General features: G+C 41.4%; 3 protein-coding genes across 3 annotated transcripts; 1 reads left to right on the forward strand and 2 right to left on the reverse strand.

The window, feature by feature from the left end:
* Positions 1–589: 589 nt before the first annotated feature.
* kdm2bb (lysine (K)-specific demethylase 2Bb) lies at positions 590–21,052 on the reverse strand. Its single transcript, XM_079178691.1, has 21 exons — positions 20,953–21,052; positions 20,297–20,441; positions 20,057–20,135; positions 19,865–19,911; positions 18,856–19,034; positions 18,624–18,730; positions 17,245–17,338; positions 16,900–17,053; positions 16,608–16,723; positions 15,503–15,629; positions 14,618–15,024; positions 14,440–14,526; positions 9,123–9,353; positions 7,563–7,706; positions 7,350–7,436; positions 6,899–7,225; positions 5,433–6,508; positions 5,179–5,342; positions 4,529–4,690; positions 3,345–3,563; positions 590–2,556 (listed from the first exon to the last, which is right to left on the reverse strand). Exons 1-21 carry the CDS (start codon positions 20,995–20,997, stop codon positions 2,375–2,377), a joined length of 4,179 nt encoding a protein of 1,392 aa, XP_079034817.1. The 5' UTR covers positions 20,998–21,052; the 3' UTR covers positions 590–2,374.
* A 617-nt stretch (positions 21,053–21,669) lies between these two features.
* Positions 21,670–23,247, forward strand: orai1b (ORAI calcium release-activated calcium modulator 1b). The gene is made up of 2 exons (XM_079179638.1): positions 21,670–21,936; positions 22,040–23,247. The coding sequence occupies exons 1-2, from the start codon at positions 21,823–21,825 to the stop codon at positions 22,592–22,594; spliced, it is 669 nt and encodes a 222-aa protein (XP_079035764.1). The 5' UTR covers positions 21,670–21,822; the 3' UTR covers positions 22,595–23,247.
* Positions 23,248–23,656: 409 nt separating this feature from the next.
* morn3 (MORN repeat containing 3) lies at positions 23,657–24,825 on the reverse strand (the record flags this gene model as incomplete). Its single annotated transcript, XM_079179285.1, has 5 exons — positions 23,657–23,764; positions 23,905–24,089; positions 24,199–24,358; positions 24,435–24,592; positions 24,681–24,825. The coding sequence occupies 5 exons, from the start codon at positions 24,823–24,825 to the stop codon at positions 23,657–23,659; spliced, it is 756 nt and encodes a 251-aa protein (XP_079035411.1).
* Between the last annotated feature and the right edge of the window lie 263 nt (positions 24,826–25,088).

Raw genomic sequence — 25,088 nt, forward strand, 5'->3', positions numbered from 1 at the left:
TTTTTCAGAATGTATCTCTGCTGATTTTGGTCAGACGAGTTCCTCAGTCCTCTGATCGCGTCACTCTCTCACCATTAAAGTTGCGTCAGTCATGGTCTCGCTTTTCTAGCACTTTTTTGTCGCCGCCTGCTTCAGATCCAAAACCGACACTGACACCATGCACTGTAACAAACACTGTAACTCTGTACGTCTGTTTGTCGATGCTGCCGTTTCTCAAAGATGTCATTCATTGGGCAGCTACAGTATTATCAGAGTAGGAGGTTATCATGAGCACTCATAATCCTGGATCTTTACATTTTGGAATGTTGAACCTTTTTATTTTGGTAAACAAGAGAAAATAAATGATTTATTAGATTCAATAAAATGCAGTACTACAAACCAGAAAGTAAAACCTGCTCTTCATTTTGTAATCGGCTTGATTTTGTTGTCCTACAGCCAACGTAGTGGTTGTCATACAGTTAATGTTCACTCATAAATAATACTAATGTGATGACAGCAATATATAATAACCACACACACAGCTCAGTATTTAAAATGAATTTAATATCTCAAAGGTTGACTTAACTTTTCCTAGAGGCTTTACATGTACATAATGTACAGACTGAACATTTACAGTAATGTACTAAAATATTTCATGAGGACATGTTGCTTTAATACAAAACAAACAAATAGAATGTAAATGTAAACCCATCCACTGAACCGTATCAAGTGCTAGTCAAAAAGACTTTGTCTTTAAAAAAGTTTAGTTTTCAAGAAAAATGTAAACCTATCAAATAATTTAACTGTCGAGTCCGACCTTTGTTAGACTAAGTTCCAATAGCAAAATGAGCAACTTTTATATAACTTTAAATATTAGGATGATGAATGAATGTGTAAGAAACAACACTTGTGAAAATGCTACTAAACTGATGCCCTAGGTTGACAAGTACTTTATCTTCAGACCTTTAACTCAAAAAAAACTTTAAAGAAATGATTTTAAAGAAAACAATCGGTGTTAACAAATATATATTTCAGTGGAGTCTCTGACTAAGAAAAAAAAGAACAAACAAAATCACATTTGCACAAACCTTTCAGGGAAGATGTGTTTTTCAGTGACAGGATTGTGATCCGATTTCATACTCTGGTAAAAACTCGACTTGATTGGTTTACTGTTACTGGCTTTATATCTTTTAAATAAAATATATCCATCTCTGCCCTTGGAAACAGAATACTATACTGCTCCCTTACTATAATCACATTTCTGGGGTCATGAGAATTTTGAAATATACAGAATTATTTTCTTTCAGCCTCTTGGTCTGTTTGACTGAGTTAATCACGTCACTTCTGTCAAATGGCACAAAAAAACTGCCTCATCCAAAAGATGTATGCAAATGTCAAATCTCATTCTGTTGATTGTTGCTTCTTTCTTTTTTTTTTTTTTGCATTTTTTTATCATGTGGAGTTCAGCTGATGGGAGTAAACAGATGATTATATTGTTTCAGTTACTAACCCTATTGCCTGTGGTGTAAACATGTGTCTTTGCTGCATGCAGAGCTAAAACGCGTCCTTTCACAAAGCAACGATAACACTAAAGAGTGAAGGAGACTGGCAGAGACGTTTGTATGCAGCTATGTCTTAATACAACCCAGTTAACTAGAAGCTGTTAGTAGAATTAGCGGAACATTTTAGTTTTGAAAAAAAAAAAAAAAAAGCTTTATAGACTGTACACTGTAAAGTGTATGCGTGAATACATTCATGTATTCGTATTTACTGTATCAGTGCAAATTGTATCATTTATATGGAAAACAAAATATACAGCAGCTTTGTCCGAACATAAACAGGGCACTGAAACATACAATCAAATATAAAAACACAAACAGAAGCTACCGTCCTACAGTTTGGCAACAAATCATTAGACCTTTGCCTCTCAACAATTAAGAGCTTAACAGTAATGCCGATTGATTATCAATTCCAATGGTATGATACTGTACAGTGGTGCAATCAATACTGCACATAAATGTATGAAACACTTTCTGATACAAAAATATTACTCTAATGCAATAAACTTTGCATTGGAACAAAAACAAAAAAGAGTCTATTAACACTAAAAGATAGTCATGATACGATACATAAACAATCAATATATAAAGAAATAAATAACTTTTAAACAGGTGCAAACAACAACAAACATTTTTTTTTGCAATATTGCCTTCACAGGACAAGATTTCCATTTTTACATTCCGGCTTAGCAGCACAGCCTCCTCTTACGTCAGCTGGACAGAGACAGACGCGTCCTCGTTGTCCGGCGGATGTAAACGAAGCACACAGTCGTCTGCTGCCTCCGTGTGGTCAGTAGTTTCACCACTTGTGAATGTCACACAGTCCTCCCGTGTTCCTAACTGATCTTTTGCAGCAGCTTCTCTTCTATCAGTTCAAACTGCACGCTGACGGACATTTCTGCGATGAACCGGTCGCATCCTTCCTTGCTCACCTGTTTGCAGTACCGCAGGTCGATGTGACATATGCTTCCACAGCGCTTGAAATAGGTCAGCGACTGGTCTGTGACCCTGTTGCACACTGCAGGGAGAAATGGGGTTAGGAGAAAAAGAACAAACGACGCGTGGCGCATCACCTGTACATGACATAAGCTATGACACACATGGATTAATCAAGCCTTTACGATATTCTAGGACATGTAATCCTCATTATGGCGGGCAGTGTTTCAGGATACATGAGGAGCCAGAAGGCCAAAATGTATTTGACTTGCAGCAGTTTCCATTAGAGCCCTTTGATTCAACGCTTTTCACATTTAATGGTATTCCAGAGAGACAACAAGTATAAGATGTGGTTATTTTTAGCCTTCGTGCACCTTCAATAAATGGAATGAAATTCTATAAAAATATATTCCACGATTTGTGAATAATGAACACAAAGTAGCGCCACAAACTACAACCTCTCTAAAACAGTTTCTACAAAAACTGAACATTAAAATCCTCATGAAGGTCCGATTTATCAGACTGCATTAGTTTAGCTGAGGTGTGCCTAATAAACTGGCCCACATAAAAATGGAGGTGTTTAGATGTATTTTCTTACAGTACCTTCCAGACAGAACTTTTGGTATCAGTAGGTTTTTAAATAATTTTCTGTTGGCAACTATTCGACAACGATATGACGAAATATTCACTGTGCTGCATTGCACATCTGTAAAGTCAAATGTTTTCTTTACGTCTGTGGAACTGATGTATAAATTCATTGGAAGCGGATAGACACAACAATTCAACACGTCGTATGAGTTCAGGGTTTAGCCATTCGGGGGAGCAAGTCGAATGCAGGCAGTCTAACAGCCAACAAAGACAGCCTCCTACCTGACAGGTTGATGTCAGTGAGCGAGTCTCTGGTGGTCGTCCCTGCAGCAGTCAGGATGTTGACGGACTGGTCGGTGACGTGGTTGCAGTAGCTGAGGTCCAGCTTGGACAGCGAGGGCATGTAATGTATGATGAGGCGCAGAGACGTGTCTGTGATGTCCAAGCCTGCCAGGCGCAGCTCCTCCACATTACGCAGTTTACTCCTGTTGTCCAACTGACCTAAAAAGCAGAAGACGGATGTTTGAGAGAAAATCATGGTAAAGGTGCTATTTTGTAGATAGTTCCATCTAACAAGCATTATGTTGTACGTATGGCTTGTTTCCAAAAGCCAGACACGGCTTATTCCTCCGTCGTTGTTCAAAAACTATTAAACCCACATCGATGAGCCACAACGTTGCACTGAGTGACATGTTCCTAAACATGGGCAATATAGTTGATTTTTTTAGAACGTTTTTCAGCTTCTGTACCGTTACGTGTTTTCCAAGTGAAACGGAATATTTGAGCGGTGTGCAGTTACAAGAGGGATTTAATTCAAATCACACCTAAAAAGTGTCCGTGCTTAGAATGTAGCGTGATACTGATCGACTGTAGCTCCACACAAACCGCCCTTGTCGCTAAAAGTTGCAGGTTGATTGATTGATGGCTGTCATGATATTATTGGTTGAAACTGGTTAGTACGAGCTCATTTAAGCACACTTCATATCTTGCTTTAAAGGAAGAAAACATGATTGGATTTTGATATGAAAATACGAAGAAATTAATTGTTTTGTAATTGTTTTGCATACATTGTTAAATAGGTGCACAATATGATCAGAAAAGGGCATTTTTCATTTAATCTCGACTTTAACCCCTTATACGCCTTCCTTATAAACCTTCCTGCTATAATCACTAGAGGGCCAATGGTGTATTAATCGGCAACTAAAAATAGTCACGAACAAATGCAGTATTTACTCCTGATTGAGTAACTTTTGCTAAAAACTGCTGCCCAGCTGTTTTAAGAAATAATAATTATATATTTGCGACCCATTTTGTCATATATTAGTATATATAAGTTACACGTAAAATATCCACTCCTCGCATTAATTTCCTATTCCTAATAATAATAATAATTTCCTTTTACTCCACGGTGTTGCTCGCTCAGCCTCAGACTGTTCAGACCGTGTGTGTGAATTGCAGGTCGGTACCTGGCCTGTTATCTGTAGGAGGCGACAGCAGGTCCCTCATCTGGGCATCTTTCAGTCCCTCAACCCACTGAACATCCAGAGTTCGCAGAAGAGGACAGCTGGAGGTGCAAAGAGCAGAGACCGCCACCCAGGAGCATCCGGACAACAGCAGCACACGCAGACCTGCAGAAACAGCGGGGACATACAGAGCCTCGTGTCAGACACCTTTTACACTAAAGATACACTTCACTGATCTTCTGTAAACGATATAAAACCTGTTCTTTGTGGCCCCAAGCAGCACCACAGCAAGCCAAATATACTGCAGACTCTCATTCAGTCTGTTGAAGAAATGTGCCCTATTTTTCAGTTTTTACGTCTCCAGAGTTTTAGTTAATCTGCGGCCACAAAATAAACCAACACAGAAGCAGTGAGTATTCTCATCTAATTAGCTGAGTGATCCAGCAAAGACATTTAGAAGCAACAAAGAAAAACTCATGGATTCATGGAGCCTCTGGAGACACAATTATCCATGTAGAGGATCCATATGGGGACATATGAGAATTATGACTTTTTAAAAACTACATAAAATCGATTAAAAACTTTTTTTTCAGTTTTTTGTTAACACACACCGCCTTGTTAACACAGGCGATTTGCTGGTTGAATGTATTTACCTGGCAGTCTGTTGATGAGCCAGCTGAGTTGTTTTTTGGAGATGTTGGTCCAGCTGAGGTCCAGAGCTGCCGGCTGTCTCCGGATGATGCCGCTCAGCATGAGAGGTGTGATGGACTTGCAGCGGTTCAGATTGACGTGCTTCCAAAGCCTCTTGTCGCAGCACCTGGTCGAGACACGGTGTTCTTACAGACGGGTGTTGCGTAACGAAGTGTGAAAGACATGTTTTCAACTGCACAGTACGTGTTGTACTCACCATCTGTTCCAGGTCCTGCAGACGCGCATGCACACACAAAGATCTCTGTGAGTCAAGTGGCCGAACACCGCCATCCACATCTCCCTTCGCATCACGTGCGCTTCACCGTCGGTCAGCGGGAGTCTGTCAGGCGGAGGACTGATGGGAGGGGGCCGGATCACGTGACGCTCCATTTGGATGCATTTTGGCGGCGACCGGCAGGGGAGTGGACGGGGGCATATGGGCGTGATCTGCATGCCTCTGTTCCAGCCCAGTGGCGAGTAACCACGCGTCGCCTCATTCGCCTCCTTCCCCCTGTGCCGCAGCCAGTCGCCCAGGTCGCTGCTGCCGTTATTAAGAGGCCATCGAGGCTTTTGGTCCTCTACTTCGTTCTCAGGCTCAGTTTTTACAGGCCTGTGGTTTTGATTGGCCAGGCTGTCCTCCGTTTTCAGCGGGCGTCTGTTGTGGTTGGCCAAACCTTCCTCTGTTTTAAGGGCCCTGCGGCTCTGATTAGCGGTTGAGTCCTCCGTTTTTAGTGGTTTGCGGTTGTGATTGGTCACGGAGTCCTCGTTCTTCAGCGGCCGTCGGTTGTGATTGGCTGAACCGTCCTCCGTCTTCACTGAGCCGTGGTTTTGGTTGGAGAGACAGTCTTCTTTCTTGGGAACCTCCTGGTTGAACTCTTTGCTCAGCTCTTTGTTGGGGAGGCGTCGCCGCTGATGGCGAGCCTTTAGCTGAGCAGAGTTCCTCTCCTGTGCATCTCCGGATTCGCTGCTTGGTCCAGCTCTGGGCGAGTTGGAGGATTGTTCACTCTCTCTGGCTGCGGATGTTCTTAGCAGTGGACTTAACAGGACCTTGGCTTTGTCTTCCGTACTGCTGTCTCTCTCTTTTTTCACCGTCTCCTCTTCCGCTCCCTCCTCGTCTTCGGCTTGGTCCTCGTCATCATATTCACGTTTCCCCTTTAAATGAATCCTGTCCAAAGTAAATCCATCTTCTTCGTGATCCTCCTGGTCGTCTTCTTCATCGCCGTGATCATTTTCTGTCTTGATTTGCCGCAACAGCTTCGGAGTCAAAGGATCATCTGGTTTTGAAAGCTTCTTCTAAGAAAGAATAGGATACACATAGTTGGTTTTTAAAGCAGTTGTCCGTTTATCAGTGTGAATTTGAGGATAGTTTTTGCATATTTGAGTTCACTCTATGTTACATTTTCAAGAGAATTGAGCACCAAATTGATTTACAAAAGGCTGACATATTGTAATACAATTTCATTTTTAATTTTAATAACAAATACACCCACCAAAAATGATTAATCATTGTTGATTAATCATTCTGTTCTCGGGTCTTCATTATCTCCCCCCTTTGTAATATTCACAATAAACTGTTCAGAAACATATATGTATATGTGAGATACATATGAGATTATTAATGCCATCTATGACTCCACATTATTCAGCATAACTGGTAAGACAACAAACAGATGAGGGTCTTACCTTCTTTTTCACAATTACAGGTTCATCATGGGTGTCAAAAAGCTTCCTCTTCTTCCTCAGTGGGTTGTCCTCTAGCCTTGGTCGGAGCGTACCGTCCAGAGACAGCAAGGGAGGACGTTTCTTTGGAGGCTCTTCCTCTTTCCTCTTAGGGATTTCCTCCCGCTCCGCTTTTCTCTTCACAGCAGACGTGGTCGTCAAAGCAGTAACAGTCGCTGTGGCCAACATCGGGGCGTCGGGCTCGTCTTTCGAATCCCGGTTTAACCGTGGTTCTTTCAGCAGCGAACCAGGAAGGTTTGACGCGTACTTAAATCCTGGCCCCCTTTTTTGCTTTGAGGCCAAAAGGTTAGAAAAACAGAGAGCACAACTTTATTTTTCCGAGACAAGCTTAACTTTTCACTGAATGATTCCATGACTCAGACACATACAGTTTGAGGTCCATACAGATACTTACTTTTCCTGTTTTCCCAGCATGATTGCACTTTGGGCACTCCCAGCAGTTTGGCAATTCATCGTTGACTACTCCGTTGGAATCTTTCACCTAAACAAGAGGAGGTTTTGCGTTAAGTTTGCGTTGGCAGCATTAACATCCACATCAGCACCACCTCCACCTGATTCGTCACTTCGTCTGACAACATTCGACACGTACTGATGTTGACTAATTTACCTTCAGACAGTTGGGATGAACAATCTCATTGCAGATGGAGCACTCCATGAGCATGAGGTTAAACTTCTCCTCCTCATCCTCCACCGTGTCCTCTTTCCCCGCCTCTCCGCAGACGAGACACACCGCTGTGTGCGGCAGGACGGGCTGCAGACAAAAACAGAGGCTTGAAGATAAGGCTGCCGTATCAAACTAATATCCTCTTTAGGAACAATTGCTCTTGGCCACAATTGTGCTTGGCGGACTATTTAACTCACACTGTCACACCCACCCAATGTTTCCATTAATTTAAGGTTTAATTACATGCTGCACTCAAGTGAGGTAGCTATCTGCGGTGTTTTGTGTACATGTTGACTGTGGATTAAACAGTATATTGAGTAAGATGTGTTTTGTTGTTGTTTTTTGAAGGTCTAGTATTTCATAGTCTGCCACCACCGTTTATATTGAACGTTTTGTTTTATTTGCATTTAACTATATTCAATGAATTCAATATGTCATGAACTTAACAACTTGCAAATTGTTTACTGAATTAGCAAACAGGCTAGTTGCATTACCCCTAACAAATGGGCAAATGTTTCACACCAGACCGTGAGGAACTAAAGCGTGCTCTTAGCTCCGAAGCAGTGTTGAGTGTACACCAGGAGTGGGTTAAGCATATTGGCACATCTTAAAAGTGGGACACAGTTGCTAAAGAGCTTAAGACCGCAAGTGTGGGACATTGGGACAGATGCCAAGTCTCCCTCACTCTCGTTTACTGCGGTCATTCATTCAAACTGAGTCTTCCTCATCGTCTGTTGACGATGCTCGTCTCTGTCCGTGGTGCTGAAACATGTGAACAGTCTTTGTCTCTCTCTGTCTCTCTCTCTCTCTCTCTCCGTGGTCGTCTGTGAGTACTGCTACAGCTGCCGTCTGCTGCTGCAAATACTTATTTATATTACATGTGTGGCTACCATGGCAACCACCTGAAACACCCATAGTAATCACCCTGCACTGCCCTAGCAACAATGTTGAGCACCCTAGCAACAACCTCACAGCCACATGGACCCAAAACCAAAAGCGTTCAACATTGAAGGAAAGCAAAAGGAAAACAACAGTTTGAGATTTGACGAAATTAGTTCGGAAAATTGATTCCACTCTCGTGTCTGCAGGCTGAATACGCAGCTAGAGCCAGATAGCAGTTAGCTTAGCTTAGCATAAATACTGGAAGCAGGAGGAAACAGCTATCCTGGCTCCGTCTAAAGGTTAAAAAAACAACTCTAAAGCTCACTGGCTTTTGTCGTATCTTGTTTGTTTAATCTGTACAAAACCCAAAATGCAAAAAGTGCAAAGAAATGCAAAAAGTCCCAGGATATCAGCGGGAAATAATTTTTGGTTTTGTGTAGATTAAACAAACAAGACACAACGTGTTAACCAGCAAGCTTTAGAGGTGCTGGTAAGTAGATTTGTTTAACCTTTTGAGAGAGCCAGGCCAGATGTTCCCCCTTGTTGTCAGTCTTTATGCTAAGCTAAGCTAAACCCGCTGGCTTTAGCTTTAGCTGAGAACAGTATGAACAGTGAACTTACTGCAATGCACTGCCTCATGATGCAGGACTGTTTCATGCGGCCCGGCCCGCCAAACTTCTTCATGTCTTTACAAAAGTGGCACTCTCCACACTCCGTCCGCAGGCACGCTTCACACTTCCGACAGCGCGTCCTTCTCCTCCTGGCGCCAGATGTTCCCCGACCGGCTGACAGCTTGACTGCTGATGCAGGAGAAGCTGCCATCTTGGGTTTCGGCCGGTTGGGAGGCCGGGGCTAAAAGGATAAAGAGGATGCAGAGTGTCATGTGCCTAAAATTATAAGGCAACAAATATCTCACAAACAGGTATCTAAAAGGTCAGATGAAATAGTTTGTTGACATAAAGACGGAAGGATATTTCTAAAAGATATATAACAAATGCTACTTAAGTATAGTTAAGTAGTCGAATACAGCAAATATAAGTGCATTTACTCAATACTGTGAAGCAAATGTGTCATAGGCAGCAAGCATCATTATTATCGTTCACAAAGAAGACTGCAGATGCTTTAGAATCATTATCTCACGAGGTACTAAATGGTCAAATCAATTTGACAATTCAGTGATTTCTTTTTAACCAAAATGTCAGCTTAAAGTAAAAGGGAGGCATTAAGCTCTGCGGAGCTCCTCCATCGAATGACCTAAATTACTTTGCATTTCAATTAATAATGGTGCTTTGGCTCAATAATAAGCACTTAGAATCATGTACATATTCCATTAAATTCAGCAGGGGTCATGTAGGACCCATGTATGCTTTATGTAAGCATGAATGCCTTATCCTTTCTTTGCGCTTTGTAACTCTGGGTCAATAGATGCTAACCCGAGACGCATCCATACATGAATATACACATATCAACAAACATAAATGTGATGATGTGTTCTTTCTTCATTCATGGCTGTTAAAGCACAGAATCCAGGAGAAAAACAAACAAATTAAGAATGTCCCTGGGGGCATCTTCCAAATTTAGCACTTCACTTGCTTTGCATGTTTCTACTTCAAAGAAAAGCTGCACTTACAGCTACATATCACACATGGAGCCATTATTCTGTGTTAGGAGGGCGCCGACTGATTTACATCAGTACACATTAAATGTGCTCTATTTGATAGAACTGGGTAATGGAGATGAGATGCTTTTGATCTCCATCATTATTGTTCTAGTATTATACATTCCGCTCCTTCTCGGGCTCAGAGCCCAACCACAGCAACATATTCTGACCATGAAAGCCGCGCGTGCCGTATACTGCCAACCGCGCCGTGTGAGACAAATATGTAGCAATGTGTGAGATGAAATGAACGAGGAGAAGGAGTGCAAAAGACTGCAGCTCTTGGAAATGAAGATCAGATTTCTTTAGTTACATCGGCAGTGCAGATTCTCCTGGAGTCAGCATAGCAACAGCCACGTCCCATTCCCTAACAGAACAGTCTATGACACACTGACTTGTAACCAATAAGAACTGTAATGAGACTCTCTAACAGAAAAAGAAAGAAGGCTCAATCTTAGGCACGTTACAATCATGTATTCTAACAATAGCCATGAAATAGACTGACATAGGCAGTCAGATATGTGTTTACCAGACGGGATTAGAGTGAATTATTGGGGGCGGTAGGGCTTGTGCAGTCTGCCCTGGACTGTTCTGGAGGTACTCAAGGGGATTAGAGACAGGAGGGCTGCCACACTGGGATGAGACCAAATATCCAAGGAAAAGACACACACACCATAATCTGTAATTTGCCACTTCCTACAAACGTGAGACAACAGGTCGGCGTTATGAGCGATCTGCTCATGTCAGATCACATCGAATAGCATGTACACACATGTACACACCTGAAACCTAAGCTGTAACTGCAGGTGTAAAAATAAAAAGATACTTCAGAACGCTGTCCATACTGTCCACTAAATCATCCCCGTCCACTATGTGAGTGATCTCTAAAGCAGATATCCCTCTGAAGCTCTGAATAAAAGGAGCAACGAAATAAACTGCCTATCACTCACAGTAACGACTTTCTGTCTCAGGTCGAAGTGTTTTTTGTTTAGCATTAGTAGCTGTAGTATACACACCTCTTCACAGAACGTAATACACACGTTTCCTCAGTGCAAGGACAGTGCAAGTAACCAACTAGTAATTCAATGGCTCTTCAAAGCCCATTCAGCTGGGAAACATGATGAGAAGAAGACTTTAATGTTCATTGACACTGGCTTGGAGCCTCTGACGCTGCTGTGGAGAGCAGTGGAAATCAATTACTGTGGATATACTTAACATCACCTTAAACACACATTGAAGACAGTGCATGCTGAGCACAGATTGCAGAAACAACAGGACATATTGTTTTATCAGAAGCCGAAGAAATTCAAAATCAGATCAGATGAGATCACGCAACACTGTGCTTTTTAAAGCCATATTTATGCCGTTTATTAAATTATTACTGCCTCTTTTCTATATCACTAGTAATATATGTGAACAAATTTAATTAGCAAAAGAAAATATGTGTTCACAAGTTCTTGGAGGGTTTACTTTGGCATATGTTATAAAGTTGATGCTGTATTTGAAAAAGCAAAGACAGAAACATGTGACTTCTCTAGTACACGGTGTGTTGTGTTTAGCCCAGATTTTACATAATGACAAAAGGAAAGTGGAACAAGTGTTACACACCAACCTGAGTAAAACCTCTGGAGTGTATAGTTACTCAGAAGCTGAGGAAGGTTGTCTGAACAGCAGCAACTGTGTCGATCAGCAAACCCACTGTACAGAGTATGCAGTGCATGTTTAGGAGATTAAGTGTAAAGTTGTTCAGACTGGTGCTGGATGCTTTTGGGCTACACCACCTGAAATCTAAACTTGCAGGTTCTTCAACATATATATATACATTTACATGACTGGAACAACCACAACAGAAAATGTGTTATACTATTTGTCAAAAGAGTCAAATGGACGTCTGCAGTCAATGTTTTTCAAATCCAAAGGCAGCCAAAGAATGAATGTGAGGGGGTGTGGTTCAGAGTTAAGCAAAAGAGATATTCAAATTAACTTTCCACATTTCTTGCTGTGTAAGCAAGTATCATCTTAGATCTCTCAGCCATTTAAACCGAACAATCTTGAATATTCCTTTCATAATAACTGCTTTCACATATATTCTAATATTTGTATCTGGTGCTTTTACAACCAAACCATGAAAGATTAATCCTCTGCATCGACATGCATTTCCATTCCTCTGCTTTGAGACAACCACTAGCAGCCCTGAGGCTCTGAGCTATATAAACACAGCCTTCTCCTATTGCTGGTTTCACCTGACAAAACACACACACACACACACACACCTATCAGAAAAACAAAGGGCAAAAAAAAATCAAAGACCAAGCACAGAATAAATGAACTGAATAAATGCATTTCTCTCCAGGAAGCTCCATTTCCTCGCTGCCCTGTGATGCTGCACACTGCTCTGTCTGGCACAAGCGTTCCTCTGGTGGCCTCACTACGCCTGCCTGCAGAGGTTTTGTGTGCTAACCTGCTCAGAGTCTGAATCGTAGTCCTCATCATCAGCGCTCAGCGACATGGCCATGGCTGGTTTTCACGCATCGTCCAGCTCACAGCAAACTGACATGGCTGCAGTCTCCTCCTCCTTCTACTCCTTGCTACTGCTGTCTGGCCTCCAGCCCTCCCTCCTACTCTAAAGCTCCACAATACCACAAGCAGATGTAGGAAACACAGACAAGCCTGCCTCATTAATATGGGTCCACTCCCAGAAAAGAACAGGAGGGGTGTTCAGAAGCGCCGGGCCAATGGGAGGCTGCTGTGCATCAGAATATGCACTGGGGGTGTCTGCCTCTATCCAATGAGGAGACCAAATGCAGAGAAGGTGTTTGTCATATTCATGATGGGTATCACAGGGAGAGGAGAGAAGGCTCCACACAGCCAATAGAGCCAGATGGCATCTCATTACAAAAGGCAAACACAAAGAGGCCCCACCACCAGCAGCTGGTCTCTGGCGGGACGGGTGGGGGTGATCCAGAGGGTCCATAAAACCAATAGAATTCGCCTCCATACATTCAGATACAACACGTCCCATCCACCCACCTCCTGTTGAGGCCTCTGCGCCCTGTTACACACTTCATGCATCTGTTTGGACAATGAATTATTCACAGAAAGTGTAAAAGTGTGTTTAGAAAATATGAAATGTAAAACAGTTAGCTTCAATAGAGTTATCAATGTGGAACGTGCAAACATACTTTCGTAATTAAATCTCACATTTTAGTTATTTTTGGCTGACATTCCTCAGCACCTGCTGTATTTTTTTACCACCATTAAATATTTATGTCTCCACATTTTTATGGTGCGTTAAAAATAAACACTGTACATCTGTGTGTCATTTCAATAATAGTAATTTCGGCCTTTTCATACTCGGTATATGGGAAAACGGAGGAGGTCGTTATTTTTCTTCTTAGATTTAGCCAATAAATGTAAAAGCCTTGATGTTGACCCTCTTACCTGCTCTTCCTGCTCACCTCAAGATAAATCAAACAGACATTAAACACACTTCAGACCTGCAAGTGTTCACAGCTAGTCAAGTCTTACAATATCTGAGGAGGTTTTTTTGTGCAGCACACTGATGACCGAAAGGCAAATGCGTAACCAGTACTTAAGTAATGAGCATCAGCAGAGACGGAAAAATATGACTGAAAATGTCCTTTTTGAATTTCTGAGTAAGCCTGAAGTGTAACAACAAACATGTAAGCAGTGAAGTTGTGTATCTGGTCTGAAAAATGGTCAACAGTTTATTTAAAATAGTCAGAGCCAATACTAAAGTATGTTAATGACAGCAACATACAGTATGTAGTATGTAGAGGTATGTGTGAATGGAGGAAAGCAAAGAGTGTTCTTAGAGTGTTGATATTAAAAACCAGACCCTTCTTAGACAGTAAGTCAAACATATCAAAAGCAAGATCATATTGTCCGTTGATTATTAATTGTATGACATTAAATTAAGGTTTCACACTGTTACCGGTTACTGGTCACTAACCACCAGTCAGTGGATCGTAGCTATATCATCACCACATTTTAACTCCTTTAAAACATAAACTGTACTCCTGCCATCTTCTCAATATCCATCTTTAAAGTTAAAGATGTTGTAGACGGTGCAATGACATTTTTACAAAATTAGCGTTTCAGGTGAAAAGTTCAGAAATGTTATGCACCACGAGACAAGTGACAGGTGATCAAACCAGGCTCTGTCCATCACCTGGGCTCAGTTTTCTTTCTATTTCTATTGAACAATATTTGGTCCAAAAGCAATAATAAAGCCTCGGAGTGCCACTGAAGTATTCTTACCTTTATAGTTTTCTTTGGCCAGTAAACCACAGGAACTCCAGTGATCGCTAATTTGGGGTCGTCATCAGCGTGTTCCTTTAAGACGACCTAGACGGCCACAGAGAACAGACAAATGTCTATTGAATGGCAAATATTGTGAAAATGACTGTGTACTGTGTCCTCTTTTTTGGTTTCTTACCTTCATGTCTTCCAGCAGGGCTTGTGGGTTCTCTATTCCCTCGGGAACACATTTCTTATTTTCAGGGAGGGACTCCAGCTTCTCAACCAGCGTCCTGAGTCCGCTCAGTTCAAACTCGGTCAAATGCGTCCATTTATTCAGAGACTCCGAGGCTGGAGAGTCCGAAGGGGTTTGAGGGAACTCCAGAGATGTGGAGCCGGGATTACAGCTGTCCTCAGAGTCAACAGATAAAACAGCTTTGAGGTGCTGGCCCCTCCGGTTGTCAGGAGAGCAGGGGCCATCCTGGGAAGCTTTCTCTGGTTTTTCACTCTGGCCATCCCTGACTTGAGTCTCACATGAGTCCTCGTTCATGTCCTGGCTCCTTGAGTCGGAGTAGGGGCTCTCTGTGTTTGCCTTTGTCTCAAAGTCTGAAGGGACGAAAAGAGAGAAAAAAATAGTTGAAATGACTTATCATATTTCCACATTCTATTTTTCTTCTTGTTGGAAGAATGCCATCAGCTGCAGAAATAACTCTGGAAATAGCAAAGAATGACTCCTATGATCCACCATTGCACTGAAACTGAATGCCTGACATGTCTGATTGTCTGACACAGCAGGTAACCCACAATGCATTACATTACAATACAGTCATTTAGCAGACGCTTTTATCCAAAGCGACTTACAATTCAGATTCTATCACATACACCGTAGGCACAGCAATTTTCTTGCTCAGGGACACATCGACATGCGACTAGCGGAGCCGGAGCTGGGGATCGGACCACCGATCCTCTGATTGAAGGAGGGCCCTGCTCTCCACTTAGCCACAGTCGCCCTCTGTACCCCCAATGCACCCTCTTGACTATGTCCAATAGTGAATAGACAGCTGCATTACTTAAGTTCACTCACCCATTAGCACAGGCTCCTTGCGGCTCTCCTGAGAAAAGTAGGAGCGTTTGGTGAGGCAGTGCAGGTATCTCTCCAGGACATACCAGCATATCTCATAGTAGAAGGGGAAACGGAACTTGGAATTAACCTGAAGACAGGGGGGGGAAAAACACCTAATATTAACATGCACTCAGGTTATCTAGTTATTGTTGGCTTTTTGTAGAAACCTGATTTCTTAAATGTCGGGTAATCTTGCCCGCGTGTTCGCTTAACCCGAGTTCTGTCTGTCTCTTTACATGACAGAGACTTCAGACAGAACACGGATCAGTGACAGCGACAGCAGTGCAAAGAGATTATCACTCGATCACAATATGTTATCTCCATCAGTTCAGACACTGTCCTCTCATGCACACAAGGAAACATGCGCACGTCTTCAGGGACAAACTGCAATCCCACAGGCTGGCCTAAGTTCTATGTAACATGATTATTCTTTTGCAATAATACAGCTTTAAAACCTATTAGAAAGAAAGAGGTCATATTTCATCATTTCTTTGTTAAATATGACCTAAGAGTTTCATAATATGGATTTTGGTGGAGCACAACGTACACCACACTGATTAAGAAAAAGGAAAATGATTTTCTTTCCGAGAGAAACACATAAAATTCAGAATCTACGCATGAAGTGATATTGCCTTTGTAAGTATGAGGGACATATTAAAACTTTCAAAACAACTATTATAGATATTCATGCATCTTTCTTTGATGTATAATCACTTACATTCACATCCCTCCGTGCCCCTTTTCTTATCGAGCTCCCAATATCTTACAACACACAGATTAGTATTGCTTTTGGGCTCCGACACATCTTCCTGACTTAAACATTGATATTTGTTGTCATGTTGTCACTCCCAAATATTTTGCCCTTTGACTCGTATCCCTTATTTCTCTGTCAATCTCAGGCAAATCAATTCCTCCTCCATCACATCTCTCATTCTGCTGTCTCTTGCACAGGTGACCTCTTCGCCTTCCCCTGGTTCTCAGAGAGATTGATTTATCATGTATCTTAACGTATTGCAGTGCAGGCAACAGTTCAGCCACACAACGGAGAATCCCGCGAGGCTCCTACCTTAGTCCTATTCTCTATCTCATGGATGGTAAGCTGCATAGGAATGTTGAAGCTGTGCAGAATATTGCCTCCAAATACCAGGGTGTCCTCTGGAGTGTAGACAGCATGAATCCACCCTTAATTACAAAAAAAGTACAAGACATACACAAAAGAGAAACGGAGGATTCATGCAAATTCACATAGTTGAAGAATATACCGTATAATGGTCAGGTAAAGCCCGGCATTACTGTTCATTGAAGAGGCAGCCAAACTTTTCCTGCTGGCTACTTTCAAAACAACCATGCCAACACACCAGATGGGATGAAGAACGTGTATCCTTGGTCAAGCTCCACTCTCTGGCACCCATCAGCTCGGTCTCCCAGGAAGAGATCACTCTGCTTGCCTGACAGGACCCAGTCCTCATAAAGGGCGAGGTTATGAGGGGTTGGAGGCACAAGCCAGAACACCTGAGGAGCAGCAGAGATTTCATTTAAAACTTGTACTGTACAGTCGATGCCAGGTTAAGGTGAAATATCAACTCTGAAACTGTTAGAAACACTTTATATTACCAGACATACATTTTCTTAATTTCTTCCCTTAACCGTTAAATGAAGATTTGATGCACAAAATAGCAGATAAGAGAGGAGAATTAACTTACTTTCTGTCCCTTGAACACGTGATACCAAACAGAAGTTCCGCCGAAATCGATGTGGAAGTCTGTGTAGCAGCCCTTCACACTCATCAAACAATACCTACAGCAGGAAAAAGGAGACAACAACAAAATTCAAAAAGAATCCTGTTGTTGATTGTGAGGCTGTACAAGTACAGCCTGACATTCATAAAAAAGATCTAAAAAGGAAAAACCGTGCTCAACCAATTACATGGCAGAGGTAATCTCAGCTGTGTTTTGCTGAAAACAGCAGCTAAAACACCACAAGAAACCACTTACAGGAGCACTACAGCATAGGAAATGTATCACAATGGGACAGCTCTCCTCTGGAAGATAATTGAGGAATGATTAGCACTCCGAGACATAAATGATTCAGTAAATTAGCCAGATGTGAGCAGCTCCGTTTATCTATAAAAATGTACCCAACAAGTGTATTTAAAAATAGATACAGACACCACCGCACACTTCTAATAGTAAGAGGGATTCATTTTATATGAGTCCATACATAGTCTTTTAGAAAAATCCTACATTGCTTGCATGAGAGATAATAATGAAACTGCAACTAGGGCTGCAACTCACTATTATTTGTATTAGCAAATAATTAATAATAATAATGTATAAATTGGTAAGAAAATTGTGAAGAAAATGGCCATCACTTTTTCCCAGAGCCCAAAAGCATCTTCAATTCATTTTTAGTAACACAAACATGTCTGTCTGCACCGACACCAAGCATTACTTTAGCAGCATAACAACAGCTTAACTAACCACTAGTGACACTGAAATTAAACGTTGCTATTGGCTGAAATAATAATAGAAAAGACCTGTAAAATCTGCTCCTAATTTATTCTATTATGTACAACCAAATCCCATTAAATTGCACTCATCTAACTATGAGCGTTATCAACAAAAAAAAATATATATATATATAAAATGAATAAATATAAGTTAGCTGAGGGACATGGAGTGATGGGAGGAAATACGAGCAACTGGGGTTACAAGAAAAGACACAATTGGTTGGTATTAGCTATGTAGAAATGCTGCAAGCTGATTGGCTGAGAGGCGTCTGTGCAGTCAGACTGCCGCTGTTATAAAACCATCCTCCACTGTGGAGAACTCTGCTGCCTAGCAACAATCAAGAGCACTTCCATGAGATGGATAACACAGACTGTGTGCAGCGCTCTACAATGATAGAGTGATATATGAGACACTCGGACGTGAGGAGAAAAATTGTATTATGTATTTACTGGCAAGGGAGCAGCAACTCCCCCCCCCCCCCCAAGTATTTTCTATATGTACACATTCCATTACTTTTACTCACAGACTTTCATAGACATACAGATCAGGAGAGGTTGTTGCGAAAGTCGTACCTTTGCACTTTAGGGTACTTCATGTCTGAGATTACATTGGTGGCTTCGGTTTGGCTATGTTTCAGATCAGGAGGCCACATGTTGTCCACCCAGTCGACTTGATCCACCTGGGAGAGTGAGCAAAACTGCACTGTTAACCCCCAATCACTTAGTCATACTTTCTTTTGTACCAGATTTGTGACCTTTATGAAACCTTTTATGCCATCATACAGAGTTAATTATGCTTTATTACCACTGTGGGCCGCTTGATGAGGTTCTCCAGCTTAGTGTGGCTGAACTCTAAGCTGATGACATTGAAGAGTTTGTCCCGCTCTTCCTCTGGTGTCTCATAATACCGGACAAACTGAGCCATGCTCATTTCAGAGCCTTTCTGAGTGCTCACGTCCATAACATCCACAGACCGACGACTCCCTGCAAGCGACAACCACAGCACAAGTTGACGTGAACCTTTGAGCACTTCCACTGTCATTAACATGCTTACCATTTGTCTGTAAACTTCTCAGAGAATAATCTAGCATGCTATTGTGAGATTTATACAGAGCAAACGTGTATTGTTGACATTTCACAGATTTCACCATGAACAAGAACCTCCTACTGTGTGTATTTCACCATCTTCCCCACTAGATGGAGCAACTACTCCCCAATCCTGTTTTGACTTCATTCAGCTGTACTTTAATGTGAAAGAAAATTGCAATTTCTAAAATATTTTTAGGCATACAAATAGACAAATAGATAAACATGCATGTTCACAAATTAAATACTAGCCTACAAAGGAGAAAACAGTCAACAAAAAGCAATAATACCATTGAAATAATAAAATATATTGTTTATGGAATTTGAACATACTGTGACTATGACTTTTCGTCCGATTATTTTTGGCTGTTCATATTATTTTGGTGCACACACTTCCACTAGGTGCAATATTTTACCAAAAAGCAGCTTTTTGAATGTATAAATATTTATTCCACTAAACAAAAGAGTGGTTCTTCACGATTTCTGGGCATTTTAGCTGATACCACAATTTGTACAGCTCGCTATGCCAACCACACTACAGAATCCATCAGAACTGGGGGGACTATTTACCTTCCACAAACTGTGCTCTGGAAGTACATATGCTCATGGGACATAGGACACTTCAGATCATCTCAAATCCAAAAAATAAAACATATTTGCTGACGTGTGCGTGTGTGTGTGTGTGTGTGTGTGTGTGTGTGTGTGTGTGTGTGTAGCATCCTACTCACCAACTAAGCCTTTAATTTCACTGACTGTAAATTCTGGATCAGGCATTCTATGAAAGACAGGGGTTGAGGTCACTTAGTAAACATAAACATACAATAAATCTAAAGTGTGATCAATGAACATCATGAGCACTGTCAATGGTTATTCTTAAGAACTATCTGTAAGCTGGTAAATTCACAGAAATGTTGTCTCACCTGACCCCGAGTCCATCTTTCTCTTTGAAAATGAGTGGGGTCCTGAGAGCCTCCCTTTGCACGTATTCATAAGAGAAGTCTGGAAGATATTGATTGTGTTATAGACAAAGACATGTATAGGAAAACAAATATATACTGTGGTAAAGACGTGCATCTAGCTAATCAATTGTATTGCAAAATATAATAAACCTCTACAATGGCTAATCAAAAGAAAAAATGATATTCTATGTGTTACTTTACCTTTACCCTCCATGAAGTGGACAAATGTGGCGCTGTAACTGTCACTGACAAGCTTTTCCTCCACACTGAAACCTCGGATGTTTGCAATTTCTTCAACGTCGGACAAATCCTCGTTTTCATCGTACATCCTTCGGCAGATGGAGCGCTGCCATTAAAAACGAGATGATTTATTTCACGTTAATTGCGTTAATTGAAACACACAACAGCCCCTCTGTCACCATAAACAGCCAGTAAGATGGATAATAGGACATTTATTTTATTCCTCACTTTAAAACTGGAGTAAAGGGTCATATTTTGTTTTTTGTTATTAATTACATTGCTATAGTAGCGTTGTATAGTTGTTTATTAAATGTGACGTCAAGCACAATAAACATGAAACGAGACTTGTCCTGAGAAAAGACACAACGATACATGTCAAGTGTTTTTTGCAGGGTTTCACTGATCTGGTCTAACTGATACGTCCACTGAACTATTACACATATACAAGAAGTTATAACATGACAAATGCGAGAGCTATCGTTTCTCCCCGTGGCCTCAAACTTGAGCACCTTAAGTGACTTGACAAACATCCCAACGTTGCAGGCGTTAGCTTAGCTACGTTAATTAGCTCGCTGCCAATATCGCTTCATAGGCTAACGTTAACGGATGGTACACACCAGCCTGCGTCCGGATTCAGCACACGTTTCCACGGCCTGAGCCATCGTCTCTTATCAATGTCTTCCAGCCACTCGCTTTCGGAAATGCATCTTCGTGCGTAGTGGAGTTAAAGGAACACTTAGCACGCGTTTCAGGTTCAAAACAAGGGAACCATGTTTTTGTGTATTACGTCACCGCCAGGAACCAAAACATTGTTGGACAACGTCACGGCATGTTAGTTCACTGCTTCTCAACTGGTTTGTACAAAGACGAAACATTTATCACATCGTATCAATCACTGTTGTTGTAGTGGTGGAAAGCAAACAAAAAAAAGCGTTACGTTGAATCCACTATTATCGAACAGTTTAGCATATCATGCTAATGAAAATAGAGCGATACAATAGTGTTTATAAAGAAAAATATCTTTATCTACTTTCATTCATTCTAATAATAATACTTCGTATTTATCTATGCTGGACGTTACGTGTGTCACGTGGACTGGTGTGACAGTCCGTTCATTCGGTCAAATTCACAATAACATATTTTGACAATTGCTACACTTTGAATGTGGTAATTGCATCAGCGTTAACTAAAGGGCTGATTCGTAATCTCATTCACAGAGGAAATGCAGCCGACAGATATGACTCTGTAGCGGATGTTCGCCTCGGAGCGCGCGGGCTCATGGGTAATGTGGTGCAGGCGGCACAACACGCCGAAGACCGGGTGGCGAAAGAAATATAGCTTCCGCAGTTCCGTCAGCTGGCGAGGCTAAATGACCTGTGAGTGTACACTGTTGGCATGCTGAGCGCTTGTTTGTGTCGTGTTCCACTAGAGTAACAAGGTAACTACGTCAGCGCTGCTCGCCCCGGTCCTTTGACAACAGAAGCAACATGAGCCTGAACGAGCATTCACTGCAGGCACTGTCCTGGAGGAAGCTGTACCTGAGTCGAGCTAAACTGAAGGCTTCCAGTCGGACATCGGCTCTGCTTTCCGGATTTGCTATGGTAACATTGTCTTCAAAGCCATTCCTCTATACTCTGCTGTGGATTAATCAGTCACGTTGGATAGTGTGGTCACGTGTGTAAAGTTATTTCCTGTTCTCTCCAGGTGGCCATGGTGGAAGTGCAGCTGGACAACAGCTATCCATACCCACCTGCTCTCCTGATTGCCTTCAGTGCCTGCACCACTGTGCTCGTGGCCGTCCACCTGTTCGCTCTGATGGTCAGCACCTGCATATTGCCCAACATAGAGGCTGTCAGCAATGTCCACAACCTCAACTCCGTGAATGAGTCTCCACACGAGCGCATGCACCGACACATTGAACTAGCATGGGCTTTTTCTACAGTTATTGGTACTTTACTCTTCCTAGCCGAAGTGGTTCTGCTCTGCTGGGTGAAATTTCTGCCCGTCAAGCCCAAGTCCAGTAATAGTACAATTTCAGCTGGTGTGGCTGCTGCTATTACTTCCACCTCAATTATGGTCCCCTTTGGTTTAATCTTTATAGTCTTCGCTGTGCATTTCTACCGCTCCTTGGTCAGCCACAAGACTGACAGACAGTTTCAAGAGCTGGAGGAGCTCTCTAATCTCACCAGGCTGCAAAACGAGCTGGACAACAGAGGGGACTCTTCCATCTTGCAGTCTCCAAGCTCACATTTCCCATAGTGAAGTGTGGTGAATATGCATCCATGGTGGAACTCTTGACTGCTTGGGGCCATTGTTGGCTTGTCATTTTTTTTTTTTTTTTTCAACCTCTTTGTTGTGAAATTTAATTTTGTGTAAAGAGTTGTATTTTTTAGAAAACGTGTTTTGATCGACTAAACTCACAAATCTGCCATCAATGCATGGCTCAAAATTGGAAAGCCTTAATTACAATAGTTGCTTGATTTATCTCTTTTTATCATGGCAGATATATCTGAATAACAACTTGAGATCCTGTCTGTTGCCTGCTGGATTTATTCACCCGTTTGTCAGTGATCCCCACATTTGTTAATATAACCACATTGCCTTGTGTTTTGTAAACCACAAGTATTTAACTATTTCCTCCGTGTTCATATTGTACATGATTTCTTGTACTGTCCACTGATTGTTTTTGTAATACTTGCATTGTGTAGAAGGATTCAACAGCTGCTAAAACTGCAGTATTATTTGTAGAGTATATTTGTTGACGTCTGTAGCACAGACTGTTGAAATAAACACCTTTATACCAAGTGGCATTCAAAGTTTTAGAATTTCACAAATAATTTGGATATTTGAAATCATTTGATCTATTATGTTATCGATGTAATTTACTTGCTATTATTGACACAGGCTAAAGTAAGTCCTACATAGAAAAGTGTAAAGATACATAACAGTCACCCTGAGGCTGGATTGATTCGTTTCGAGCACTCTTGTCTCACATATCCTGAATTAGCTTGTTTTCAGCATTCTCAATAATTAAAAAAAGCTGATCAATCTGAGTTAACAGTCTGTTTACAGTAATGGCTAATACTTGATCAGTCCTTACAAGACAAATTAATTGGATGTGTCATATGGATTTTCCACATATGCTGGTATTGAATTTGATCCCCTGTGTTGGTAGTAAACTTGATTAATATGTTGAATTATATCACTATTGTTTTCGACTCATTGAATAGAAGTTTTTGGTTTGCTCTACAAACAAGAACAAACTATTTGGTTGTAAATATTTTGACAAAACTGAAGCTGAATACCATCATGCTGTTTATTTTATTTTGTCCCTGTGAGTGTGTCATGGAGTGGAAACTTGCTGTTGATCCTCTCAAGGTAGACTGACTTGGCTTCACTTAAAACCAACTGCATGTCCACCAGTTGTAGCTTGAAGAAAAAAAAGATAATGTTCATATTTTAATCCACATCAATGCATTGTACAGAGCTTTGTCAAATCAAAGGATTATTTGATTGTGCCACCTAAGTGGTTACAGAGCGCTGCCAAAGTATCCACAGTGAAAATGTACCTGTGGAATTGGATACTGTGTCGGTGCCGGTGCTTCATTCCTCCCAAATTCAGACAGGGTCCCACACTTTGCCACTCCTTGCAACCAAAGGCCTTCATAAATCTGGCCTTTGTCAGAATAGTAGAACTTTCCATTACCGTTCTTCTTGCCGTCCCGCCAGGTGCCTTCAAACCAATTTCCATTTGCTTGGACACAAGTTGGAAAGTCACATTGTAAAACCCACCATCTAGCCTTACTAAACTATAATCTATTTTAGAGTTTAAAAAATGTACAGCAAAAGCAAAGTGGTCATACCAAATCGGATGGTGCCCTGTCCATGAGTCTTATCCTTCATCCACTCTCCCTCATAGATATCTCCACTCTCATAGCACATCCTTCCCCAGCCACTTCGATAGCCCTCACTCCACTCCCCCTCATAAACAGCTGAGCATTTGTAGAACTGCATACCGTACCCCTAAGGTATGACATAGAAGATTAGGCACAATATATCACAGTGTACATAAATGCATAACAGCATATCAAATACATACATGCTTCTTTCCATTTTTCCATCCACCACAGTACTTCGTTGCATTCTCTTTTGTTTCAGGAAGCAGCACACTGAGGGTACCATGTCCATTGGGTTTCCCAAATCTCCATTCTCCAATATACATGGCCCCAGACTTCTTCCAAACCTGAGTTCCCTTCCCTTGAAAAAAATAATAAGCAAACATTATGACAGGCTTATAAATACATGTTTATAAATGTATATGTAACTCAGTGAAAAAGTATCTCACCATGCTTCGTGTTGTTCAGCCACTCTCCATTGTATTCATCTCCATCGACTGAGAAAACTGTGCACCGCAGTCCACATTTCTGTGTCTTTGTATCCAACAATGTTGACGGTGGCGGATTTGTTCGATTTTTTTTAAGGAATGGCATGACTAGGAGTAGCTTGATAAAAAAAATTACCTATAACATAAATAATATGTCATGTGGAGGAAATGTGAGCACATAAGAGGAAAGTTTCACTAAAAACGAAATAGTTAAGACAAAAACAGATCATAGCTTTCACTATTATTCTATTATTACAGCCTATGTTACACATTAACATGTGTACATATCGTGAGAGCATGCCTATTTATTTAATTCATAAAGACAGTACTGATTTAAAACTAAAATTAGGATGCTATGCACATGAACTG

The sequence above is a fragment of the Pholis gunnellus genome (assembly GCF_910591455.1).
Source record: "Pholis gunnellus genome assembly, chromosome: 18".
NCBI classification, from domain to species: Eukaryota; Metazoa; Chordata; class Actinopteri; order Perciformes; family Pholidae; genus Pholis; species Pholis gunnellus.

Coding starts and splice junctions, on each gene's coding strand:
- kdm2bb (XM_079178691.1), bottom strand. CDS start 20,997: ATGGCTCAGGCCGTGGAAACGTGTGCTGAATCCGGACGCAGGCTG. Junction 19,035..19,864: donor TGAAATTAAAGGCTTAGTTG/GTGAGTAGGATG, acceptor TGTCGCTTGCAG/GGAGTCGTCGGTCTGTGGAT. Junction 7,437..7,562: donor TTCATCCCAACTGTCTGAAG/GTAAATTAGTCA, acceptor CCTCTTGTTTAG/GTGAAAGATTCCAACGGAGT.
- orai1b (XM_079179638.1), top strand. CDS start 21,823: ATGAGCCTGAACGAGCATTCACTGCAGGCACTGTCCTGGAGGAAGCTG. Junction 21,937..22,039: donor TGCTTTCCGGATTTGCTATG/GTAACATTGTCT, acceptor TGTTCTCTCCAG/GTGGCCATGGTGGAAGTGCA.